This window comes from Strigops habroptila, chromosome 8, assembly GCF_004027225.2.
Source record: "Strigops habroptila isolate Jane chromosome 8, bStrHab1.2.pri, whole genome shotgun sequence".
NCBI lineage: Eukaryota > Metazoa > Chordata > Aves > Psittaciformes > Psittacidae > Strigops > Strigops habroptila.
The window spans coordinates 58381927-58403439 of record NC_044284.2 but is presented as its reverse complement, the minus strand read 5'-3'; the positions used below and the strand labels follow the sequence as shown (position 1 = coordinate 58403439).

The window sequence follows — 21513 nt, the reverse complement described above, 5'->3', positions numbered from 1 at the left end:
GCGAACAGGACAGCTAAACTTGGCTGAAAGGAAATTTTAGCAAGATGAAAATTCTCACTCTTGGCAGAAGATACCTCATTTAAAATGTACCAAAGGTACTTCTTGACTTTACTGGAAATCTGTTGGTTCTGGCATCTCTGACCAGAAATCGAGGTACGATTATGGATCTGTAGTTATTCCTTGAAGCACATGTGCTGGAGCAGATGAAATGTCAAACTGTCAAGTCTCTATCACTGAGCGTCTCTGAATATTTAAAAATAGAAATAAAAGAAGGAATTAATTTTATCCCCTCTCTACTTGCTCTGCAGTGAGCAGGAGAGATGATGTGATTAGTTCGCTGCATTTTTGTGTTGGCCAGAGCATAGTACTGGCCAGGAGATTCTTAAAGGTCCTTGATGGGGGCTCCTTCCAGCTCCAGGCCAGAGGTGGGGTTTGTCCCCTTTTTGTCTGAAACTTATCTTCCCAAAATTCCTGCTTGACTCTCCATGGTTGATATGAGGCGCAGTACTCTGTTGGCATCCTTAACTTAGCCACTGGTTTTGAATGAAGTCCTTCCCCCTGGTCTCCATTGCTCTTGTCTCTGGATTTTGCCCCTGTGTTTCTAATTTTTCTTTTTCTCTCCTGCAGTTTCCATCTGGGATTTCCTGGGTGTTCTCTGTCCTTGATCTCTTTTTCTTCCTGCTATGCTTTTTATGAGAGTTACTTCATTTGCAAATATAAATTTGGTTATTGTGTCAAACCAAATGATGCCATCTTCTGTTCAAATCTTGACCTATCTCTCCAGCCCTCTCCTTACACATTTAGCCAGCAGTTCAAGCTTAATGTGGCTAAACCAGGCCTTCTAATCCTGACTCCCAAAGGTCTTTCTCTGACCTCCTTTCAGAACATTGAGGAAAACATCAGCATCATCCATTATTCAGCCCTGTAAATATAGCAGCCTTTTTGACTCAATGTTGTTGCAGGGTAACTCCAGATCTTGCAGATTCTTCTTAACTGTTCTGAAATACAGCATTTATTGTCGTGCTTGCAGTTTAGAACCCAGTCCTGCCTCTCTTCATCTGCTGTCTCAGTTGTTATCCTTTTCTTTGTCCTTGACAAATGTGACTTTTATTTTTGAAATGCTGAGATTGCTGTCTCAGCTTATTCTTTTGATCATGTCACACTTCTCTTTGCATTCCTATGCTGAATCTGCCTTCTCTATTTTATCAGCCTATTGCCCAACTTGTTTTTGTTTTTCCCAGGCTCTTCATGGCTGCCTTTACTTTTCATCAACTTATAAGGAGTCATTCCACAGTACGAACTTTCATCATTCATTTATTCAGTTTTCAAATAAACGACTCTGAGGCTCTTCCCATCCTGCCAATCACACTTTGGAGGAATTCTTTGTCTATATTCATGCAGATCCCTTCAGATCCCTCCATGATGGAGGGCATCTGCCAAGGCAGTGAGTGAAGCACTTCTCCATGCCTGAGGGTTTATGAGGATGAGCTACTGCAGTCATGCACCTCAGAGATATCCAAGGAACATCAGGCCCTTAGCTTTCAGAGATTGGAATTAAAGTCTAAAGTCCCTGGGATTACCTTTTAATTCAGTTTTTTAATCAGAATTCTATATTTATAGGAACTTTTTGTAAGAAGTGTTGGGTCTTGGACCATGCTGAGGACTTCGAAGGACTGCAGTGATAAAAATACTACATAATAACAATAAGGAACATACTGAAAAAGTCAAATTTTGCATGTACCTTTGAAAATGGTGATATCCGGGGCCGTTCTTATGCATTACAGGAATTGTATTGCATTGTCCACAGCTTCTGCCTGCAAAAGATCCCTCTGGCCAATGGGGCATCTTGCTCTGTTGCTTGACAGTTTCCCATTTTTCTACTTGTAAGTATGAATAGTAAGACATGGCATTTACTGTTCTATATGCAATAAATATATTTAATTAGAATATAGCAGAGCAAAGGACTTAAAAACCTGGCTTATTACTCTTACAAGGTATTTATAGTCTTCTGACGCTTCAAAAGGGAGACAATAACATTTTATAAACAGCATTTGAGAGTTAGCAAAACGTAAATGTCAGAAGAACCTACTTCTATAATTACATCCCTTATTGACTATTGTAATTCATTTCTTATTGGCCTTCCAAACTATGCCCTAGACAGTTTGGGCGGTTCAGCGTGCTCCGCAGGGACTTTTAATAGCCACAAGCTCATAGAGATACATTTTACAGATGTCCAGTTTGCTGTAAGAAGATTTTAAAAGCCTTATGTATTTTTTTTCTTGTCACCGTGAAAAAAAAAAAAGAACCCAGAAGGCAAAACTCGGAGGTGATTTTGCACGTTGTGAAGTCTGGGGGTTTTAAGATCTAGAGCTGTGGTTTGATCCTTCTGTCTTTCCTTCTAACACTTGGCATACAGAGGAAGGCTGAAATTTCTCTCCTTCCTCTCAGCTGGAAATGCTCTCATCTAGAGCTGTGTTCAGCTTTTTTGTAGTGAGTATTCTGGTATTTCTGACACTAAGACAAAATAAAGCTATTGCAGACATTTTGTCCAAACTGAAATTGTTTGTGAGGATTTGTTGTATTTTTCAGTGTGAAAAGGGTAAAAAGTTGATTGCTTTCAAAGAGGCAGAAAATGAGATTTTATTATTTTAGCGATGGTCTCATTTGGCTGTATCTGGCCTCCCGTTGTTTAATCCAAGCACCCCAGGATGGATTTATGAAAAGGAGGTACTGCTACATGCATTCTGTGTTATTGTGTGAGGAATCTCACTCTGCGCATATTCCTAGTTGCCATTTAGCCTCCATTGCATATGGGGGTGGGTGTCTGTCTGTAGAGCTGTTGTAGTGAAAATTACTATGTGATTTTTGTCTGCTTAAACAGAATTTAAGGTGAATTTTACTAAAAGGTTGAAAGTCAGCTTTTGCTTATAAAAATACTTGTTATGGATCCTGTTGTATAGTAGAGCTGCACTGTATCCCTCCGGTGAGGTATTGTCCCATGGCAGAAAACTCAAAGTATAGAGTTATATTGGGGGTTTTTGCCTACAATCACTGCCTTTTGTGATTCAGATATATAAATTAGGATATGAAAGCCACATTGTAGCCCTGCTGACTCCAGTGGAGCCATATTCCTTTTCTCCAGCTGCAATTTTATCTTGTGTAAGAGCACCTAAAATACCGAGTTGCTCGGAGCGGGGGAGTTGCTTGCAAATACTGCTATTTTTAAGCCAGGTTAATGCATTACACACTAGAAGAAAATTTCAGGTCCATTTTCAGGACACACAGAATAGTAATGGCTGGATTTCAAACTGCTTGGGAAAGGATTTAGCAAGAAAAATGCTGACATAATAATAGTGCAGGCAGCTGAGATGCACTGAAACCTCCCTGGAGAGCGGTGGGGGACTTTCAGGGGGTGCTGTAACAGAAAGTTACATCCCCCTTTGAAATGTGCTGTTCCTTGCTCTTGGAGATGGCTGGGAAGCATGCCGCCCCAGGTGCGCTGGTGATTTTTCTTCCTATTCAGTGCATTTTAGCTGGTGGGCTGCTCTGCAATTTGCCGTTTGCCCTGGTAATAGCAGTACTACCGATGATGTTTCTGAACTCCTGTGCTAACTTGTAGGCTGTTAAACCTCCTCTATTGCTGGGGTCAGATGCAAGGGAGATGGATAACCTTCACTGTCAGTGTAATGGGAAAGGGAAACTACAGGAACGTTTGCTTTTAAAGTTACCTGGAGTTTGTGGGATGATGGTGATAGGTCTCTTGGCAGTAAAATCAATTTGGATTTGGATGATGTTCTGCCCTCAGGAACGCGTTTGTGTTCACACGGTAGTTGGCAAGACCTTTGTTCAATGTGATAGTCCAGGGGAACAAGTAAATGCCTTTTCTTCCGCTTAGTTTATGTAGTACGTGGCCTTGTGGAAGGAGAGGAAAGACAGTGGTTGCCACTGGATGCTTTTATTTGTCAACAGTTACAAAGTACAAATCCCTGCTTTTATCCTTGTCTTTCAGTTGAATAAATAATAAATTTCAGATACCGATAGATCTTTGCTTAATATATAAATAACTGTTCCTAAAAGTTGTCTTTCTAAATGAGAAAATTGTATTCATAACCTTTCTGGTTTTTGCACTGTATGCTCAGCATGCAGGCAGCCATGTGTCACAGAGCCTGAGGGCTGGAACAGCATCTCCCATTGTGCTACCCAGCACCTGGTAGTAATCATGGAGTTACAGCAGTGCGTAATTTGTTCCTAAATTGTAGCAGTTCTCTAGAAAAAAAGCAGCATTTAATGGACTCTACCTATCTCTGCTGTTAATACTTCTAAATTCTTTGTGGTTCCCATCCTAACTCTGCATCATTGTACTCCCAGCGAAGCAGCAGCAACGTTCCTGGAGACTTCAAAGGGAGCATTGTGAAATAGGTGAGGCAGAGCACTAATTAGCTTGAGTGCCTCGACATTTAAAGTGAATGAGAAAACTGGGTATCTGAAAATATTGCATATGGCTCTGAGTATGGTTTTTTTTTGTTCTTTTTAGGTAGTCAAAACACAGATCTGAATCCAATTTTTTTTATAGTGTCCTTGCTTTTAAGAAGGCTGAGTTGGTTTGTTGAAGGTTTTATAGCCTTCTGCTATCTTTAATTAGCCAAATGCTACAGGAATTTGGAAGTATTGTGAAGTGTAAAGCACGTGAGAGTGTAACCTGTACATGCATAAAGCTTAGTGCTGAGCAGTGCTGAGAGTTAAGTAATGAAGAAGTTCAGTTTTGATCAGAAGTAGAATACATGCTGCGCACAGAAGTTGTAAAGGGTGGGGGAGAACTAAAGGAATAAGCAGTAGAAAACAAGCCAGCATCCATGCATTAAAGCTAGGAAAGGCTTTGCTCTGTGCATTTAAGTAGAAGATGAGGGCAGCACTGCCTGACAGCTTTTCTGAAAGGGAAGACCCTCTGTGACACCCATTGCCAGGACAGAAAAGCAAGGCAGGAAGAGAGAAAAGCAAATGTAGTTGAGCCGTGCTCTTTGCTCTGCCATGTCTGCATGTGGCCTGTTTAATCCAAGTTTGCTTTTGGAGATTTCAATTAGCAGGAGCCTAAAACTGAACATTCAGCCTACTTTATGTGAAAATGAGCAGGGAAGAAACAGCTTTGGGCATTGCAATGTGCAAATGGGAGCTCTGCCCTTTTGGACAGTGCCAGGGCAGAACTTACAAACACTCTCCATGGCCCGAGATGAAATGTAGAACAGTTTTAACAGAGTGTTCTAAGCACCTTCTAAGTACAACTCCAGAAATTCCTACCTTAGGATAATGCAGAAGAAAAATCCCAAATTGACCCCAAAATTACCCACAGGTTCTTTGTTCTTTTTTTTCTTTTGGAGTCTCTTTGATGTTTGCCTTTTACGTCTTATTCTCATCTGAAGTCTCAAGTACTGCACTTGAAACCTAAGATGAGTCTATAGTTGCATTATATCCTAAGGTTAAGTGTCTGTTGTGGGACCTGAATAAATGAAGGAGTGGCACATTAATGGGATTATCTGAAGTTAATTTAGGCATGCAACTGTAACTCAAATGGAAAGGTTTCCTCTCTTCTTCTATGGGAAGACTGAAAATAAAATGGCATGGTCTTTATGACCAGGATAAGTAGTTAGTGATACTATTCTAAGTGTTTCTCATAAGCAAACAGATGTCTGTGGTGGGAAACATTTCAGGATGTCTCCTTTATCTGGTCCTGTATATTTTTATGCTGGCCACTAGAAAATTAAGCCATTAGACATGAAGAGTTGGGCTGAGTCAATTTTGTCCAGTTCTTTACTGTGCCGCTTGAAACCAATCTGTCATTGTGGAATACAGGATTTCTTGCCTGTATGCTTTGGTTTATTTCTGCTCGTGAAATCCTTTTTGTATTTGAAAGATATAAAACATTGTGTCATGTGAACTTCTCAACCTTTTTGCTTTTATTTTCAGTTGGCTTATGAACATGACACACTGGTTCTACAGTTTGTGAATTCAGACAGTCCTTTTCTTATTCTTCTCTGTACACGTGCTTTCTCTCAGCCCCCTTTAAAGTCTTACTAAATTGGCATGAGAATCAGGGAGACAGATAAGCATAAAATAAATCCCTCTTGTCCTTTTTCCCCTTTTCCAGAGAAGTTTGTAATGTTATGGAAGTAGATCTAAGGTTAAAGAAAGTTGCTGTTTGATGACTATCCAGAGCAACTTAAATTTGAGTATTGCCAGTGTGAGTGGGATTTTTGTGATCTTTGCAAGCCCTGCTTTATAGGGTTTGCATGACAAATCAGGAGAATCAGAGGCTGGCTTTCACTGATGAGCTTTTCAAATCACAGGCTATAAGAGGAAGGTGGGTCATAATGCTTGCTGCATCTGAAGCAGTTAAGATCTGAGATAGTTAAAGCCCAAAATTATCTCCAAAGCTCCTAGGAGTTGTATGATGGTATTTCACGTGCCATTCATTTAAATCAAAAGCATTTCAGGAGGTGAGGAATATTGGTGTGAAGGAACAAAAGAACCATGTAAAAGTAAAGGCTTCTCAAAAGACATTCACAGTCTATATATATGAATGCAGTAAAAATATGGAGAGGTTCAGTGATACTGTAAAATTGACTGCCTCATCACTGAATATTGTGCTCCCTCAAATACAGGATTTAATCAATAAGAGTCTTGCAAACTTCAGAGTATATCAGGAAAAAATACAAGATATGGTCAGAGGTGCTATACTGAGGCTGTATGCAAGCTTTGGTTTGAGAGTAGAGGGCAATATTGTCATATTTATGGCTATTTTGATCTACTGACCCTTTTGCAGAAGGTGATGAGGTGAGTGCTAAGGGGGAATACACTCAGATGTCTATATTATCTGGGCCACTGGGGAGCTGCCATCCCAAAGAACAAATAATATCCTTATAGGCAAGAATTGTTACTTGTATACCATGTTGAAACAGTGAAATGGCAAGCCAAATCAGTGTATTGTAGTCTATAGGTAGTCCCATACAGTTGCATTGTAGGGCCACATTAATTACGGAGCTGATTGTGGCCTACTGGGGCTATTGACTTTGGTATCAAGGCTCAGGTTGGCTGCTTCTTGGTATTGCTGTGTAAATCCTTCTTTGTTTTAACCATCCTGATAAAACAGTGACTGTGTCTGATGCAGAAACAATAAGAAAATAGTACAAGACTCATGGGAGGTGCAACATCACGGTTTTAGTGTAGCACATCTGTTTTTCCAAAGCTCTGTGAAAATGTTTCCTTGCCCTTTAGGATTTTCTTTGTCCTGGAACAATATTTGCAGGTGCATGTTTAAAATATAACTTGGGATTAATAGTAATTGGACAAGGGGTTAGATTTAGCTAGCTATTTTCACTCCTGATACAATAAAAAAATGGAAAAGCCTTTGAAGTGAAGATACAAAGTTGACCATGTGTGCATTCTAGTTTTGGTTTGGTCCTTTCCAAGTTCATATATCTAATAAATGGATCTTCTGCATGAGCAACTTAGCATTTGCTTCCTAAGACAATGAACAATAACTAAATTCATATCTGGTCTTTGTCAGACATTATTACAAATTATGGGAGCCAGACAGAAGTTTATTACCTTAGTGGTGTTCTCTTTGCACAAATTAGGTTCTTGGAACATCCAGCTAGCTCAATATCGTAGATCCATCCATCACAATTAGACTGCTGTGCTGGCAAAGTTAAGTCCCTCTACCTTAATTGACTGCTGGTGTATGCCAGAGGTCTCTGATGAGGACAAGTCCAGGCCAGTTGAGAGCACCACTGTACGTGCCCATCACAGAAGGCACAAACAAGGACACTTGCATTTCCTTTCTTAGCAGTTTGCTGCTCTTGCTCCCTGCGTAAGATACAGGCAGTAGCAGGATACTTTTTCATCAAGCAAAGGAAATGGTAGGGATTAATTCAGATTTTAGCTGAGGCTGAAGTACCCTTTTAAGCTATCTTCCTGAGTCCAACCAAACAGGCTTCTGCCTGGGTTACTTCTGCTAAGTGCTTGCCGTGATGTAGGATGAGTTGAAGTGTGCAGATTGAGCTTAGTCTAGCTCACTTGAGGACGTGCTTATTCTTACACATATGATTATGCTCACTGAGTTTTGTTCTTCCTGACTCAGCTGCGCATTGCCGTGTAAGCTTGGGAAGTCACATAATCTGTTTTTTGCTTCAGTCTCCTCGGTTGCAGGAAGAGAATGGCTCTGAAGAGTTTATTATTATTATTGTTATTAAGAGGAAATTAAATTTACACATCTTTTGGGTGCTTTGCTGTGTCACAGCCAGACTGCTGGACCCCTGGAGGGACGGAGTCTGTGATAACTGGGGCTAAATCTGTTTTGATTCTTTTCTTTATCAGCACCATATTTTATGTGCCCCTTTGTGATACATAGGCCAAGCTTTGATCTGCATGTAATCTGAAAGAGTGCTTTTTGTGCCAAGTATTTTTATTGCAAAGCTTGTGCACTGAAACGCCTTTTAGAAGTTGGCACTTGGAAAAGTCTTTCTTTGGGTTATTGTTTGCAAAATCAGTGTGAATGGAGGAAGCACAGGGATTAGACAGATTTATTTTCTTCTCATTGTGAAGACATGCTTAAAGGCTGCCATCTGAGAAGTCCCTTCAGGCTTGGAGGACACTCCAGAGGTTACATATTCCTTTTCTGCTCCTAATCTTGGGGGCTTTTCGCAGATGGAATGTCTATAACCTATTGCTTAGGCCAGACTCCATCAGTGCCTTTGGGTCAAAAGGACTGAGGGCAGGACCATTCATTTTGACTGTGTAGAATGTAGTATGTGTTCAGTCTCCTTCAACAGAAGGGTTCAGTTCTCACTGCATGGTAGTATGCTGAATTTATACTCTTTTATGATCAAAACTGATCATCTTGGCCAGTGCTTGGAAATGTCTCAAAATACTGCAATCTTCGTAACAGAAAGAGGTTTCTAGTGGGTTTTGCTTTTCAGGTGCTCATGTGGCATTTGTTTTTGAAAGCTGAGTTGAAACAATACTTTGTTCCAAGACCTCTCGCTGGTAGGAATTCAGTATTTTGATAATTTGCTAAGCTTAAACTGTACTGCTGCCTTCCTTTTCTAGATCAAACTAGATTTAATTTTCCATGTGTTATACTAAATGTTTGTATGACAGATTTTATGGTCTATGAAGTGTTTCCCCACACCAACCACTACCACATTTAAGCCAAATTCCTGTGATCTGTCATATATTGTTTATTCTGCTTCTCTCCTCATAGACATGCAACTAGAGTACTCATCATGGCAGGAAAGGACTGTCAGATTAGAAATATGTTGTTTCCTGTTTACCTTTTATTTAGACATATAGTTGCTAAAGCTGTTTCTCATGTGAGTGCTATTTTACCTCCTTTTCCTCAAATGTCCCATTTTCTATCATATGGCCTGGGAGAACTGTTTCCCTCTTGTCTTTCTGACCAATTGGAGCAAAATCCAAACAGATTTCTGTATTCATCTTTGGAAAATGGGCCAAAATCATAGGAAAGAAAAAGGATCATGAAAAGCATCTGCTAAGTGGAGGCAGAGGAGATTGCAGCAGTAACACCACTAATTGAGAAATCAGCAGCAGTGATAAAATCCCTAGGTGTGTTTCCAAGCCTTATCAGGTTGGATTTAGCTGCCTCTGACAGCAACCTGCAACTTCCTTCTCTTCATTTACACTTTAGCAACACCCACAACACCAGTGAAATGTTCTTATACTGCATCAAGTGCTCAGGAACCACCCAGGAGGCAGGGAAAGGCTGTGGGTGAGTGCACTGACAGCACTGGGGGAGCAATTGGCTTTTTGGGTGGGTGAGCTCTGTCACCACCCCTGCTCTCGGTTGCTTTGTGCTGTGACCAGTAGTAATTTGCAGGGAGTTTGGAGTTGTTGGTAGCTGTAGCTCTGAAACGCACCAAGCTCTGTCCTCTTTGCTATTTCACCTTAAGCTGGAAATGTTTGAAGTGGTAGGGGAAGGCTTGTTGCATTTCCCCCATCTGCTCATCCTCTGCCTATCTCAGTAGGCGTATGCCTTGCCACCCAACCTGCCACCCAAATACTAAGTTCTAGAAACCAGCATAGGAAATTTTGTGGTGCAGATACGATTTACTGATTAATTTTCCATTTCACTAACATTTTAGATGCTTGAATTTTTCCACAGATTGTCTGTACACAGTCCCATTGAAACACACTTGTCTTTAGGGGGAAAGGAAGTTGAAAGGTTCACAATTGCTTTTAACGGGTATCCATGCACCATTAATGGGTACAAGGAAAAATTCCATGCCAGCAAGGGGGTTTTGGGTGGGTTTTTTTCAGTTGTTTACGTACAAGGGACTGCTCTCTATCCTTGCCTGAAAGTTATAAAACTAGACAGGTCTGGGATTTGAATCTGCAGATGGAAACAATTTAGGTGTTTCACATCTGCCCCTCAAGTGTGTATTTGGATTTTGAGGTTTATGATGGAAATGATCAGCTCCAGACCACCTCTACAAAGTGCATTTTAACGAAACAGCAGAGAAGCATTGTAGCACAAACATAAGCAATTAGAAAAATGCTTGTGACCAGTTGTTGTCCCCATGATCCCTGCAAATCTCAGCTAAAATAAACAGGAATTGTAAGGAAATGGCCATGAAGAACAGTTTACATGCACATCTTGAAGGACCATTGAGGGACACAGCGGCCTCCTAGGTGTAGTGGAGGAGCTGGCTCCACATCTGCAGCACTCCAGTGGTTCTTGCAGTAAGCAGGTAAATTAATCTCAGAACCACTCATGTGTTTTACAATTCATTGTTTTCACTTAACGCATTCCAGTAAATAATGCTCAGTGTAATTGTGGCTTGCAAAGTTTGTTCTTAAGACATTGCTGTGATTTTCCACTTTGGGTTCAGTTTCTATAATTTGTTCAGAGGTCTTCCTAAACATATAGGGCCTGATTTCCTAATGCGCTGCTGAGCAAACACAACATCAGCAGGAGTACATTGGACTTGCAGGTAGAGAACAGCATGACTGAAATTATAATCCATAAAGTTATTTTATCATGAATCCGGTAAGGATTTTGCAGTTTGCTGGGTAACTTTGATGTTTGGGGAGCTTTATGTGACACACAAAATGTATTATTGCTTGTTCAGATGTGATAGAAGTGAGTAGAAAGGAGTAGAAATGCAGGAGATGCTTGGAATACCATGTCTGTCTCCCATATCCCCGTATCCATAGCATGGAAATAGTAACAGTAGAGCTGTCAGCTGATACCAGCTATCTGAAACTAGGTTGACCATTTAGTTATGCAAGGTGAAAGGCTGTGCAGCTTAAATCCCTGTGAAACTTGTCCTTACGGATATAACATTGTATGGTACATGCTTCCTGCGTTCGTTGGGGCAGCTTTTACAGGAGGCTTTGCAGCTTGCAGGATATTTTTTGTTGTGGCTCTTAACACTGTGCCCCAGGCTCCACTAAATAGACAACCTCATTAAAAGAGAAATAGCGATAGTAAAGCAGTGACTTTCTCATGCCATCTAACTCACACATGTGAAATGATTGCGGGACCCTCCAAGTACTTAATTGATTGACTTAATTGATTTAGTGGTACTGGAGGCTACAGCATGGAAATAAAGGGGCAAGATGAGGATAAGGGGTGAAAAAATTTATGATAGGTGCCAAGCAGCCCGAGGGAAATTGGAAATGCCACAGATCTCAGAGTCAGCTAAATCAATTCAGTGTGATGTACAGGGAGCGACCTGGGGGAAGAGGAGACGCAGTGGATAGAAGGGAGAAAAGGAGGGAAAATGATGGCTAGTGGGAGAGACCGAGGTAACTTAAGGGGAAGGGGGAAGACCTCTTGGCGGAGGTGGATATTTTGGACATCTTTAACACCACAAAAAAACTTTCTAGTGTGTGAATAAAGTAGAATAATTACATCATGTTTACATCAAGAGATTGTTTTAGTTACCCTTTCTGAGACTTTATCTTCCATCTAAAATCCTTGATGCCTGCAACAGTGAGTAAAGTCACAGGACATGTAAAATAATTTAGAGGCTGGGTACAGCAGGTTTTTTTAACAACTGAAGCTTAAATGTTAACTTACTTTCTAATCTGTGCAATATTTAATTGACTATATTAAACTATAATACAAATTAAGTCTTCTCTGTAATTTCTTCTGTTGTACTGCAGCCCTCCAAAATAATCCGATACCTCACTTATGAATTGGTAACTGGCTTGTAGCAGTGCTCAGCAAAGATACACTAAAAACATCAACTAGTGTGTGATGGAATCCATCAGCATGGGCATACGGGGGTGTCATAAGCATCCCTGAGTTATGAAATAATTCTTTTATGTGCTTCTGAACCACCGGAGACAGGATTAAGTCATGGTAAAACCTTGAACATATTAGGAAAAGAAAATAAATAAATACATAAGTAAAAGAGGCTGGGGAGAAAGAGGGGCAGCTTGTGAATAGTATCTGTGGAGCACTGACCAGCACTTCTGCTAGCATACAATCGTATCACAGAATCATAGAGTGGTTTGGGTTGGAAGTAACCTTAAAGCTCATCCAGTTCCAACCCCCTGCCACGGGCAGGGACACCTTCCACTAGAGCAGGTTGCTCCAAGCCCCTGTGTCCAACCTGGCCTTGAACACTGCCAGGGATGTGGCAGCCACAGCTTCTCTGGGCAACCTGTGCCAGCGCCTCAGCACCCTCACAGGGAAGAACTTCATCCTAATGTCTAATCTAAATCTCCCCTCTGTCATCTTAAAGCCATTCCCCCTTGTCCTGTCACTACAGGCCCTTATAAAAAGTCCCTCTCCAGCATTCTTGTAAGCAATTTTGTGTGGCTTTTGTTTCATCTCCTTTCAGAACTGTTCAAGTATCAAGGGGATGGCTACATGTGAGCAGTTACAAACAGAGGGATAAAAATGACATTTCTATTGGTTGGCGTCATTTTACAGGACAGATTAATGTATGTAATCAGCCTTAAATCTAATCAAAACGTGCAAAGAGCATGTTTTTATAGATGGCCTCAGTTGTAAGTCTCTGCTGGGTGGCTGGATGAGGTGGTATTTCTCCGTGTGCTGCTGCCTTTTACTCTGGTGCACATCTCACTGCTGTGAAGGGCTGTGCAGGGTACTGGGCAGTCTGCATCCTCAAAACAAAGATTTACAGAAAGGGTGCAGTTCTGATCTTGCATTTTATGGTGGTAAATCTCTACTGACTGCAGCAGTCTTATTTCTGCTTTGTAAAGAACTAGGCACTCGTGGAATGATAAGTATTGGAATATGTAGAAAGCAGACATTCGATGACTCGAAGGCTGTGCAAACGCAGGTTTGAAGGAGTGTTTATATCTACGCTGGAGTACAGATGTGTGTATGCAACAGTGCATTTTATGTGTATGTTCCAACTGAGTATCCCTCAAACAAATGAAAAGCTCTTGCTAAACACTCCATACAGTAAGAGATGTAAAAGGATAATGTTGTAGTCACCTTTACTTAATTTGTACTTCCATTGATACAGTATGTAAAGTATCACAACCATTAAAAATATAATTATTTTCGAATGGTTAATGAGGGTTCCCAAATAAATTGGAGTGTCTCCATCTGCTGTCTTACATTGCAGGTGATACTTTTCCATGGTAGAATGATTTTCAAATCTAATTCCATGAGGAAGGAATCTGATCACAGTTTAATTTCAGTGCAAAACGCTGCCTAGCAATCAATAAAGCAATGTCAAAGAACTTTGATTTAATAGGAGTCAGAGATAACGTTCCCTGTCATATGCAGAATAGAGAGATGGGGACATTTCATTTCATTGTAACAGATAGCATGCAACTTGGTTTTCAGAAAAACCTAATAAATCAATATCCTTGTGTTATCTAAGTAAGATCCCATCATTAATTTTAAACGCTTAACACCCTGGGAGAGTCTGAAGTGCACCTTCAGCTTTAGCCACGTTCAACCTGAAGTCTATGGCAACGCTTCCATTTTCCTTCGAGCAAGCAATCTTGATCTTGGGACATTAGGAACCATTTAGTGCAAAATGAAAATGAAATATGCCCGGTCTTTTGTTTTATACGTAGTCATTTGTCTCTTGCATGCTGCCTCTCCTTTTATATTTTGGTCCATGTTCTACAGAAGCCTTATCACTTGTCACTTGCCCTGCATGCGTTCAGACTTTTTGCTTCTACGCACACACATCCTCTCTGGGTTTGAATTTTAAAATGTTTTCTTTTAAGCTCTAAAAATAACAGGTTGTTTAGAGATTGCCTCGATACCATGCTGATTTTCAAAATGTGCTTTTCTCAAACCCAGCAGGAAGCTGGACCTCAAAAGAATTCTTTGTGAGGCTTCGCTTGCTCTCAGAAATAGCATTATCCCTAGATGATATATGAGTAAGTCAATATATCAGAAGGTAGAAATTGAAGCTAATAGATTGGTTTAGATAAACTTTTCAAGGACATTATTCTGAGTAGAAATACTCAAGTATTACTTTGGTAATAAAATACTATTTAGGCCAAAGTGATAAAGATTCTGGCACTCCAAGGCATGCTTGTAGGAGCCTCAGATTCAAGTCCTGGCTCTCAAGAGAGCTTTACTCATGCGTTTAAAACAAAATTCAGTCTTTTTATTATTACAATTAACCAAAGTGGGATTTTTAAATAAAATGTGAACTTTTGCATTCGGCATTGATTTCAAGTTGAATAATTGCATTTCCACTCGTTTTCTGGGAAAAATATGTTTTTGGAGTTCTGTTATTGCTTTAAATGAAATATCACTTGCTGGCTGATGCTGAGTGTTGCAGAGATAAAGCAAATCTGGTGCTGATCCTTAGACAGATTGAATATCTCAGCTCTAGCTCTGCAGCCCCTGAAGATCAGCCTGTCCTGAGTCACCCTGTGTGAAGCTATGGGTAGCTGCTGCTGCTTCTTTTATATACCTACAAATATTGATTCTCTACCTAGGATGCTGTGTAGGTAGCAACTAGGTAACAGGATATTTTCTATTGAATTACAGCTCACCAAAAGATACCAAAAAAATCCTCAGTTGAAGCCTTTAGTCAAGTTATTAAAGCAAATGAAGTTTGACTGCATTTTGAAAAGAGAATAGGCTTAAGGAATTCAGATATGAATTGATTTTGATACCAGGATATGTTTGCTTGTTTTAATTCCATAGGTGTATTTAGATCCAGGTAAAGCAGTGGTGAAAGCGAAATTATACTGCTTTTTAATGGAACATTTTGATGGATGGTTCTTACTGTGTTTTTTTAATAGCTACTACAGCACCACCATGCAGTTCATGAAATTTCATACATCGCAAAGGATATCACAGACCATAGAGCGTTTGGATATGTATGTGGAAAGGAGGGAAATCATAGATTTGTGGCAATAAAAACAGCCCAGGCAGTAAGTATCAAATCACTGTTATTTTCTACAGTGTAACCCAAGAGAAAAGCTCTGTTCATGAGAAGGTGTTCAAGAGGCCAATCTTGGGTTGTTTCTGATTGTGCTACACTTGTCACAAGTGTCTGCTTAGATGTTAAATGCCAACTTAATGAAACCAGCTTGGGGAAAAGGGAATGTCTTTCTCTATTTCTGATTTTTCATCATGTACTTTTTATAGTTAGTATTGTTTTCCTTTCTAGCTAAACATGACTGGATACAGCTAGGCTTGGTTATATTCCTATACTCGTTTAAACAGAAAATGATAGACACCAAAGAGCTACTTTGCATATAGTCTACATTCTTTCCATTGTATGAGAAACCACTAATAAATACTCCATTATATTCATATATATGCCTTTTGTATTCATAATGCTTTTTGTGTTTAATTATAAATACATCAATTTAATATATTATCATTAATAATGTTAATGATATTAAAATATTATCATTAATTGTTAAATATAGCTCATTTGCTAGAAATTGACCTGAGCCTGGATGCTAAGGAAGAAATTACTTCTGTATGAAGTTCTCTCCAACTGTGGAGATGCTATAACTGCTCTATCAGAACAAGGGGTTAAGAAGTGTATATTTTCCCCATATAGAAACTTTTCTTCCTGTTTTTGCTTCCATAGGCTGAACCTGTAATTCTGGACTTGCGGGACCTGTTTCAGCTCATCTATGAACTGAAACAAAGAGAAGAAATGGAAAAAAAGGCACAAAAGGACAAACAGTGTGAACAAGCGGTATACCAGGTACACGCATAAGCTTAGACTACTGCCAAGAAAAGTATGGTGTGAAATGCCCCCCAGAGTTGCTCCAAAGAGGCACTGAGCATCCTCAGCATTTCTTAACAGCAATGGGTTTGAACGGTGCTAGCTTCAAATGGACAAGTAAGAACCTAACAGCCATCGTGAGCTCAGAAGTAGGATTAAACAGTGCTGAAAGCTAACACTTGGGGTATAATGAACATGTTTAGCAACTGGAAATGATCTGTTCATTTCCTGCGTAGTTTCCTCTCATTCAGAAGGAAAACCTTAATGGAAGTAAGTGTGTTGTAAGTCAGGTTTTTACAGTGTCTAATACTTTAGGAAGATTCAATATGCTTCTGAATATGTGTATTTGAATCAAAGCAAATAAGGTGCATATTGTTAAACTTGGATGAAGCTTGAATAAAATTACTTTGTACATGAATGTGACTTTATCTGTATACTGAAGAAAGAAAACTATATACTCACCTGCCCATTTTGCTTATTTCTTTGCTGTCCTTTAATTTCTGAATACAGTTCTTTTATCTCTGCTGTTTATGTTCTTTGCTTTTACTGCCTGTCCTCTTACTTTGCTGTAGACAATATTGGAAGAAGATGTAGAAGATCCTGTATACCAGGTAATTTCTGAAGCTGTATGGCCTTGGAGTTTCAGAAATGACTAGATATAAGTTATCTTCAAACACAGCCAAAACCTTTAACAAGATGTTCTGAAGTTTACTGAGATAGGTGTTCTGAGAAACTTATAAGATTTTGACAGAAAGTAGCATATTTAGAGAAAAGCTGTAAGTAATGGCAGAATATATCTGTATAGAATAGAATATTTCAGTTGGAGTACAGAAATATTAGATTAAAATTCTTATAATGTGGCTTGCAAGTCCCGATTTTAAATTTCCAAATGAGGTTTGTCAGCATTTTTGAATGCAAACTCTAACTGAAAGGGAGTTACTTTGAGAATAAGGAAGGTGACATCTTGTTCTGAGAGTAATAAATTGACATTTTGTCTTCTGTGGGGCCAGAATTTAATTCAGAGGGTGAATACTTGGATAAAAACAACAGTGGAATTGATGTTATAACATGCTCCCTTGTTGGCGTTTGGGCTATGATTTAATAATAGATCTGAAATTTAAGTCTTGTTTCATCCAAGCAAAATGTCTGAGAGCAAAGATGATTGTCAGATATATGTCAATATATTCATGTCCAATACCCTACTGAGTGTGAAGAAGAAAAAGGTGTAATTTCTTTCTCATGTTTTTGTACTGAAACAAAATACATGATAGTTTACAGGGGTTTTTTTTCCTGGAGATTTTGTGTTCTTCCACTTAGGTATGTCAGTGGGAGGCATGCTGAAAGAAACCGATCCAACCATTAGTGAATATCGAACAGTGCCTAAGGTGCAGCAAGAAAGATGATAAGAATTAGGACGCCCTAAATTACTATCCCGCTTTTATAATGTCAGGAGTTTTACTTTGTGCTCTTCACAATAAAGCAAGAACCTGAAAGTGAAGATTGTTGTGACAGCCTTTTGCCATGTGGCCTGTTATTATGAGCACCAGCCTATTCCCCAATTTGGATTTAGCTTTTTTATTCATAGATAATAAATAGATGTAGAAATAATTGCTATTATGTAAAAGAGGCAAAATTCATGTTGACTTCAGAAAATTAATATTGGGCCACAGGCGGTCTCCCTAGTGAGAAAGAATTAGGAAGTTGCTCTAATGATCATTACGGGAGATTTAGGTCTATTTATTGCCAGTTTATGAAATATGAAACAACCTTACTCTGCTTTCCAACACACCAGTTGTCCTGCTGCCAGCCTGTACTTTGAACTTGTTTCTTTAATGCCTGCCTGTGTTTTGACGTGGAATTCCATATCGCCTTTTTCCCTTCTGTTTCATCTTTGACTTTTCCTCTCTGGCGGCTGGTGTAATAGTACATTGTGTTTGAGGCTGGACACGAGCCAATCCGTGAGCCTGAAACGGAAGAAAACATTTATCAGGTATAAAATTACTAACTTTGGTGTTTTCATTGCAATGATTGCAAGCATTTAGAGAAGTACATTTCATATATAGTTCACTTTTATTAGTTTTCATTCATCACAGAAACGTCTGGCATTTCATTCTGGTGACATGACATGAATAACCTGCCCAGTCTCAGTGTGATTCTTCTGTTTGTCATTTCAGCTTCTGCAAATTGTATTCATTTGGTCCACTTGTAAAGGGTCTTAAACTTTTGAGTAGACCATATAAAGTGATAAATAATGGATTCTCTTTTTTTCCTGTTAATTTTTGGAATGTTTTTATACCTGTTTGAAGAGACAGATACTGAAATCTCATGGATTGCTCATGCAAGCAATTCTTAGAAAGGCATTTTGATGGTATTGCTCTTCTTTCTGCCTAACTAAGGAAATCACTGACAAAACCAAAGAGCTCTCAATGGATATCCCCCCGGCTGGGGAAAATGTTTTCAGAGTGCAAATGTTATGTTAGAGCCCAAGCTTACATTCTTCACACTGACAAAGAATTGCATTGAAAGCAATATAAAATAATCTTTTGTCGTTCAATTTATCCTCACGGGATCGGTACAGGGTTTATTAAAATATAATGTAATTCATTTTGTGTCACATACTAGAGGCAAATCTGAAAATAGACAGAAATCTCTGTGTGCTGTAAGAAAACAGTGATTTGAGGAAATCATTTAGTATGGAGGGGAAGAAGTTCAAGTGGTGATTAAGCATTTCATCTAGCTGTAATAGAGGTTGATCTGCTAATAGGAAAAGCATTTCTAAAGTAGACAGGAGCAAAGATAGAATAAAAAAAAAGGAAAGCTGGTTTTTTTTAAGTAATGATAAAAAGTAGGAAGATAATAGGGGGGAAATTGAAAGGCTAGAGTAGCTGTAAGCCAAAATAGAAAGAAGCTAAGTGGGAAATGGAAATGCAAGCTAAACGTTAGAAAATAACCATTTTATATACCTCATCACAGGGTCATTGAGATGAGATCCATTTAATCTGTGTTGATTTCCTGGCACTACTGCCACACACACTAGAATATGCATCTTTCTGCATCTCTAGATCAAGACACACAAAGCTCTCAAGGTGAGAGTATGCCTAAGGTTGAAATTTTTCTACCGCATAGTGTTGAAAGTTTGGCTATTGTCAGGGAAGCAATCCGTTGAATAATTACTGCTCTAGTTGTCAGGTTTATGCTAGAAACAAAAATCCCATGACAACTATATTCAGACAAAAAAAAAATCAGTTTGTTGTTCATAGAAGCACAGATTTTTTAGTGGCATTTTAGGGAAGTACCAGTGGAAGCAAGCAAAATAGGGTCCTCACTCCCAGTGTTTGGAGGTCTTGGATCACACTTTGGTGGGTAGGGAAGAAGTAGGAACTGTGTTCTGAGGAATGGCCTAAAGAACAGGAGGACTCTGGACACTTTCTTTCTCTTAAAATGGAAATTAAAAACGATGAGCAGATAGTGAGGTCACTATCACCTCATCTCAAGGCGCTGCTGTTACTGTCCTGTAAGCCACTAGAGAACTGCTCGAGGCTTCCCTTGACAGTATCTGGATGTGAAGAAGTGTTTCCTCCCACAGAAAATTCCTGTGATTAATATACCACACTCTCAGTATATGCAGGTCTAGCATTGTCCTTCTCTCTATTTACTACAGGCAATACCTGGGATACTGCAAATGCTGAGTTTAAGGAGCAAGGTGTCTTCTTCCATTATCTATGTAATTGACAGATGCTGTAGTATCGCTAGTGTAGACTTGCTCAGGGCTGCAAGCTTTTTAGTTCCCATGGACTTTGTGAGCTTTTGGCTTGCTATAAATCTGGGTTCCCACCGCTCAGATCTTACACTCAGATCACTAGCAGATTGTTTGTCTTACGAGATTTTGATGACCTCAGAACCATCCAGGCTACTATTAAAAATTAAATTAGAAAAAGTCCCATTTTCCTGTTTTCTTTTTTTATTTGGTAGTTTCATTTTAGTTTGATGCAAATTGGTGCCTGTTTCTATCATTTACTACAAAGCCTTCCCCATACTACACTCTGGTAAACATGCATCTTCTCAGAAACCTCATGCATCCTCACTTCAGCCTCATCAAGTCTTTCTTCTGGTGCTGCTCTGGGTTTTCAACCAAGAGCTGGTACGTGAAGAGTTCACTTCTCCGTTGGTGGGAAAAAGTCCTACCCAGCAGGAAAGAAAAGATTCCACCTGGAGGTGGAAGATAATGTGCTGAAAGTGACAATTTCTATTTCTTTTTAACATAGCAGAGGTCACAGTTTTCTTTTTAAGCATTCATTCTCTGTCACCTTTTTTTGATACATTACCCCAAAGACTGTCTGTGTCTGTCTGTTCTTTTAATATTGTCTGTCTATGTAAATTACTCTAATATGTGTTAGGCAAGGTCTTGATCACTGAGCATTCACAGTCCTTTTACCTAGTGTCAGATTTCTTAATAGCATCTCTTCTCCTGCCAGTTTTAGTGAGGTGGGGATGGAATTTTGTTGAGTGGTTTTGTGTTGTGTATGTAGCAGCGCTGGTCTCTATGGAGAGGCAAGCTCAGCTGGATGAGGAGCTGTCAATCTGAGATGGGGGTTTCTGCATTGTGGTGCTTGTTTTGCTGGTAAAATACAAGTACATCAAAGTGGTTCACAGCCTGTCACAGAGACAGCCGTCAGCAGCAGCAGTGCTGGTACCTCTTTGCTGATATTTCTAATCAAAGAAAACAAAAACCAGGAGAAAGCCCTTGCAGACCCCTAGTGTAAGTAGCAATGCAAGAAAGCGTGATGCTACATGGCAAGTAAAGATGACAAGAAGACAACGGGTATCAAGTTGGGAGAGAAAAATATCTGTCAGAAAAGTTTCTCTGTCTTGATATTAGAAGTCAGGAGCTTTTCTCTAATGTAAGTATAAGCTGGAGTAAAAAAGAGGGGATTGATAGTGCAGGGAAATGCTCATTTCAGCAGTAAGCTGTGGGTAGAAGTGTGCAAATAGGGATGACTTCCTGGAAAAGTTGGAAGGAGGAAGGGGAGAATGACTTGAAGGGGAAACTTAGAGAGAAAAGCGAAACTGGTAGTTTATAAACAGTTCATCTTAGCACATTTGTCCTCTTTTTATGAAGACTAAGCTTTCCATTGACTCATTAAACAGGCCATTCTTGGTTTCTGCTCTGACAGTCACTTAAAGTTTTCTCTTGTTACAGACTATTATTTCCATGAAATTGAACTGTTCCACTGTTACCCGTTTTACGTATCTAATGTGATAGGTGGTTTTAGTGGAAGTGACCAGTACTTTGAGAAAA

General features: G+C 39.5%; 1 protein-coding gene across 3 annotated transcripts in view; it reads left to right on the top strand.

Annotated features, from left to right (window-relative positions):
• The window catches only part of DAB1 (DAB adaptor protein 1), a 471110-nt gene that overhangs the window by 413778 nt on the left and 35819 nt on the right, over positions 1-21513 (top strand). For all 3 annotated transcript variants that reach the window (XM_030494712.1, XM_032920111.1, XM_030494713.1), the window contains 4 exons: positions 15271-15402; positions 16074-16193; positions 16787-16825; positions 18139-18204. In XM_030494712.1, the coding sequence (XP_030350572.1) occupies positions 15271-15402; positions 16074-16193; positions 16787-16825; positions 18139-18204 (357 nt within the window). The remainder of the gene's footprint in view (positions 1-15270; positions 15403-16073; positions 16194-16786; positions 16826-18138; positions 18205-21513) is intronic.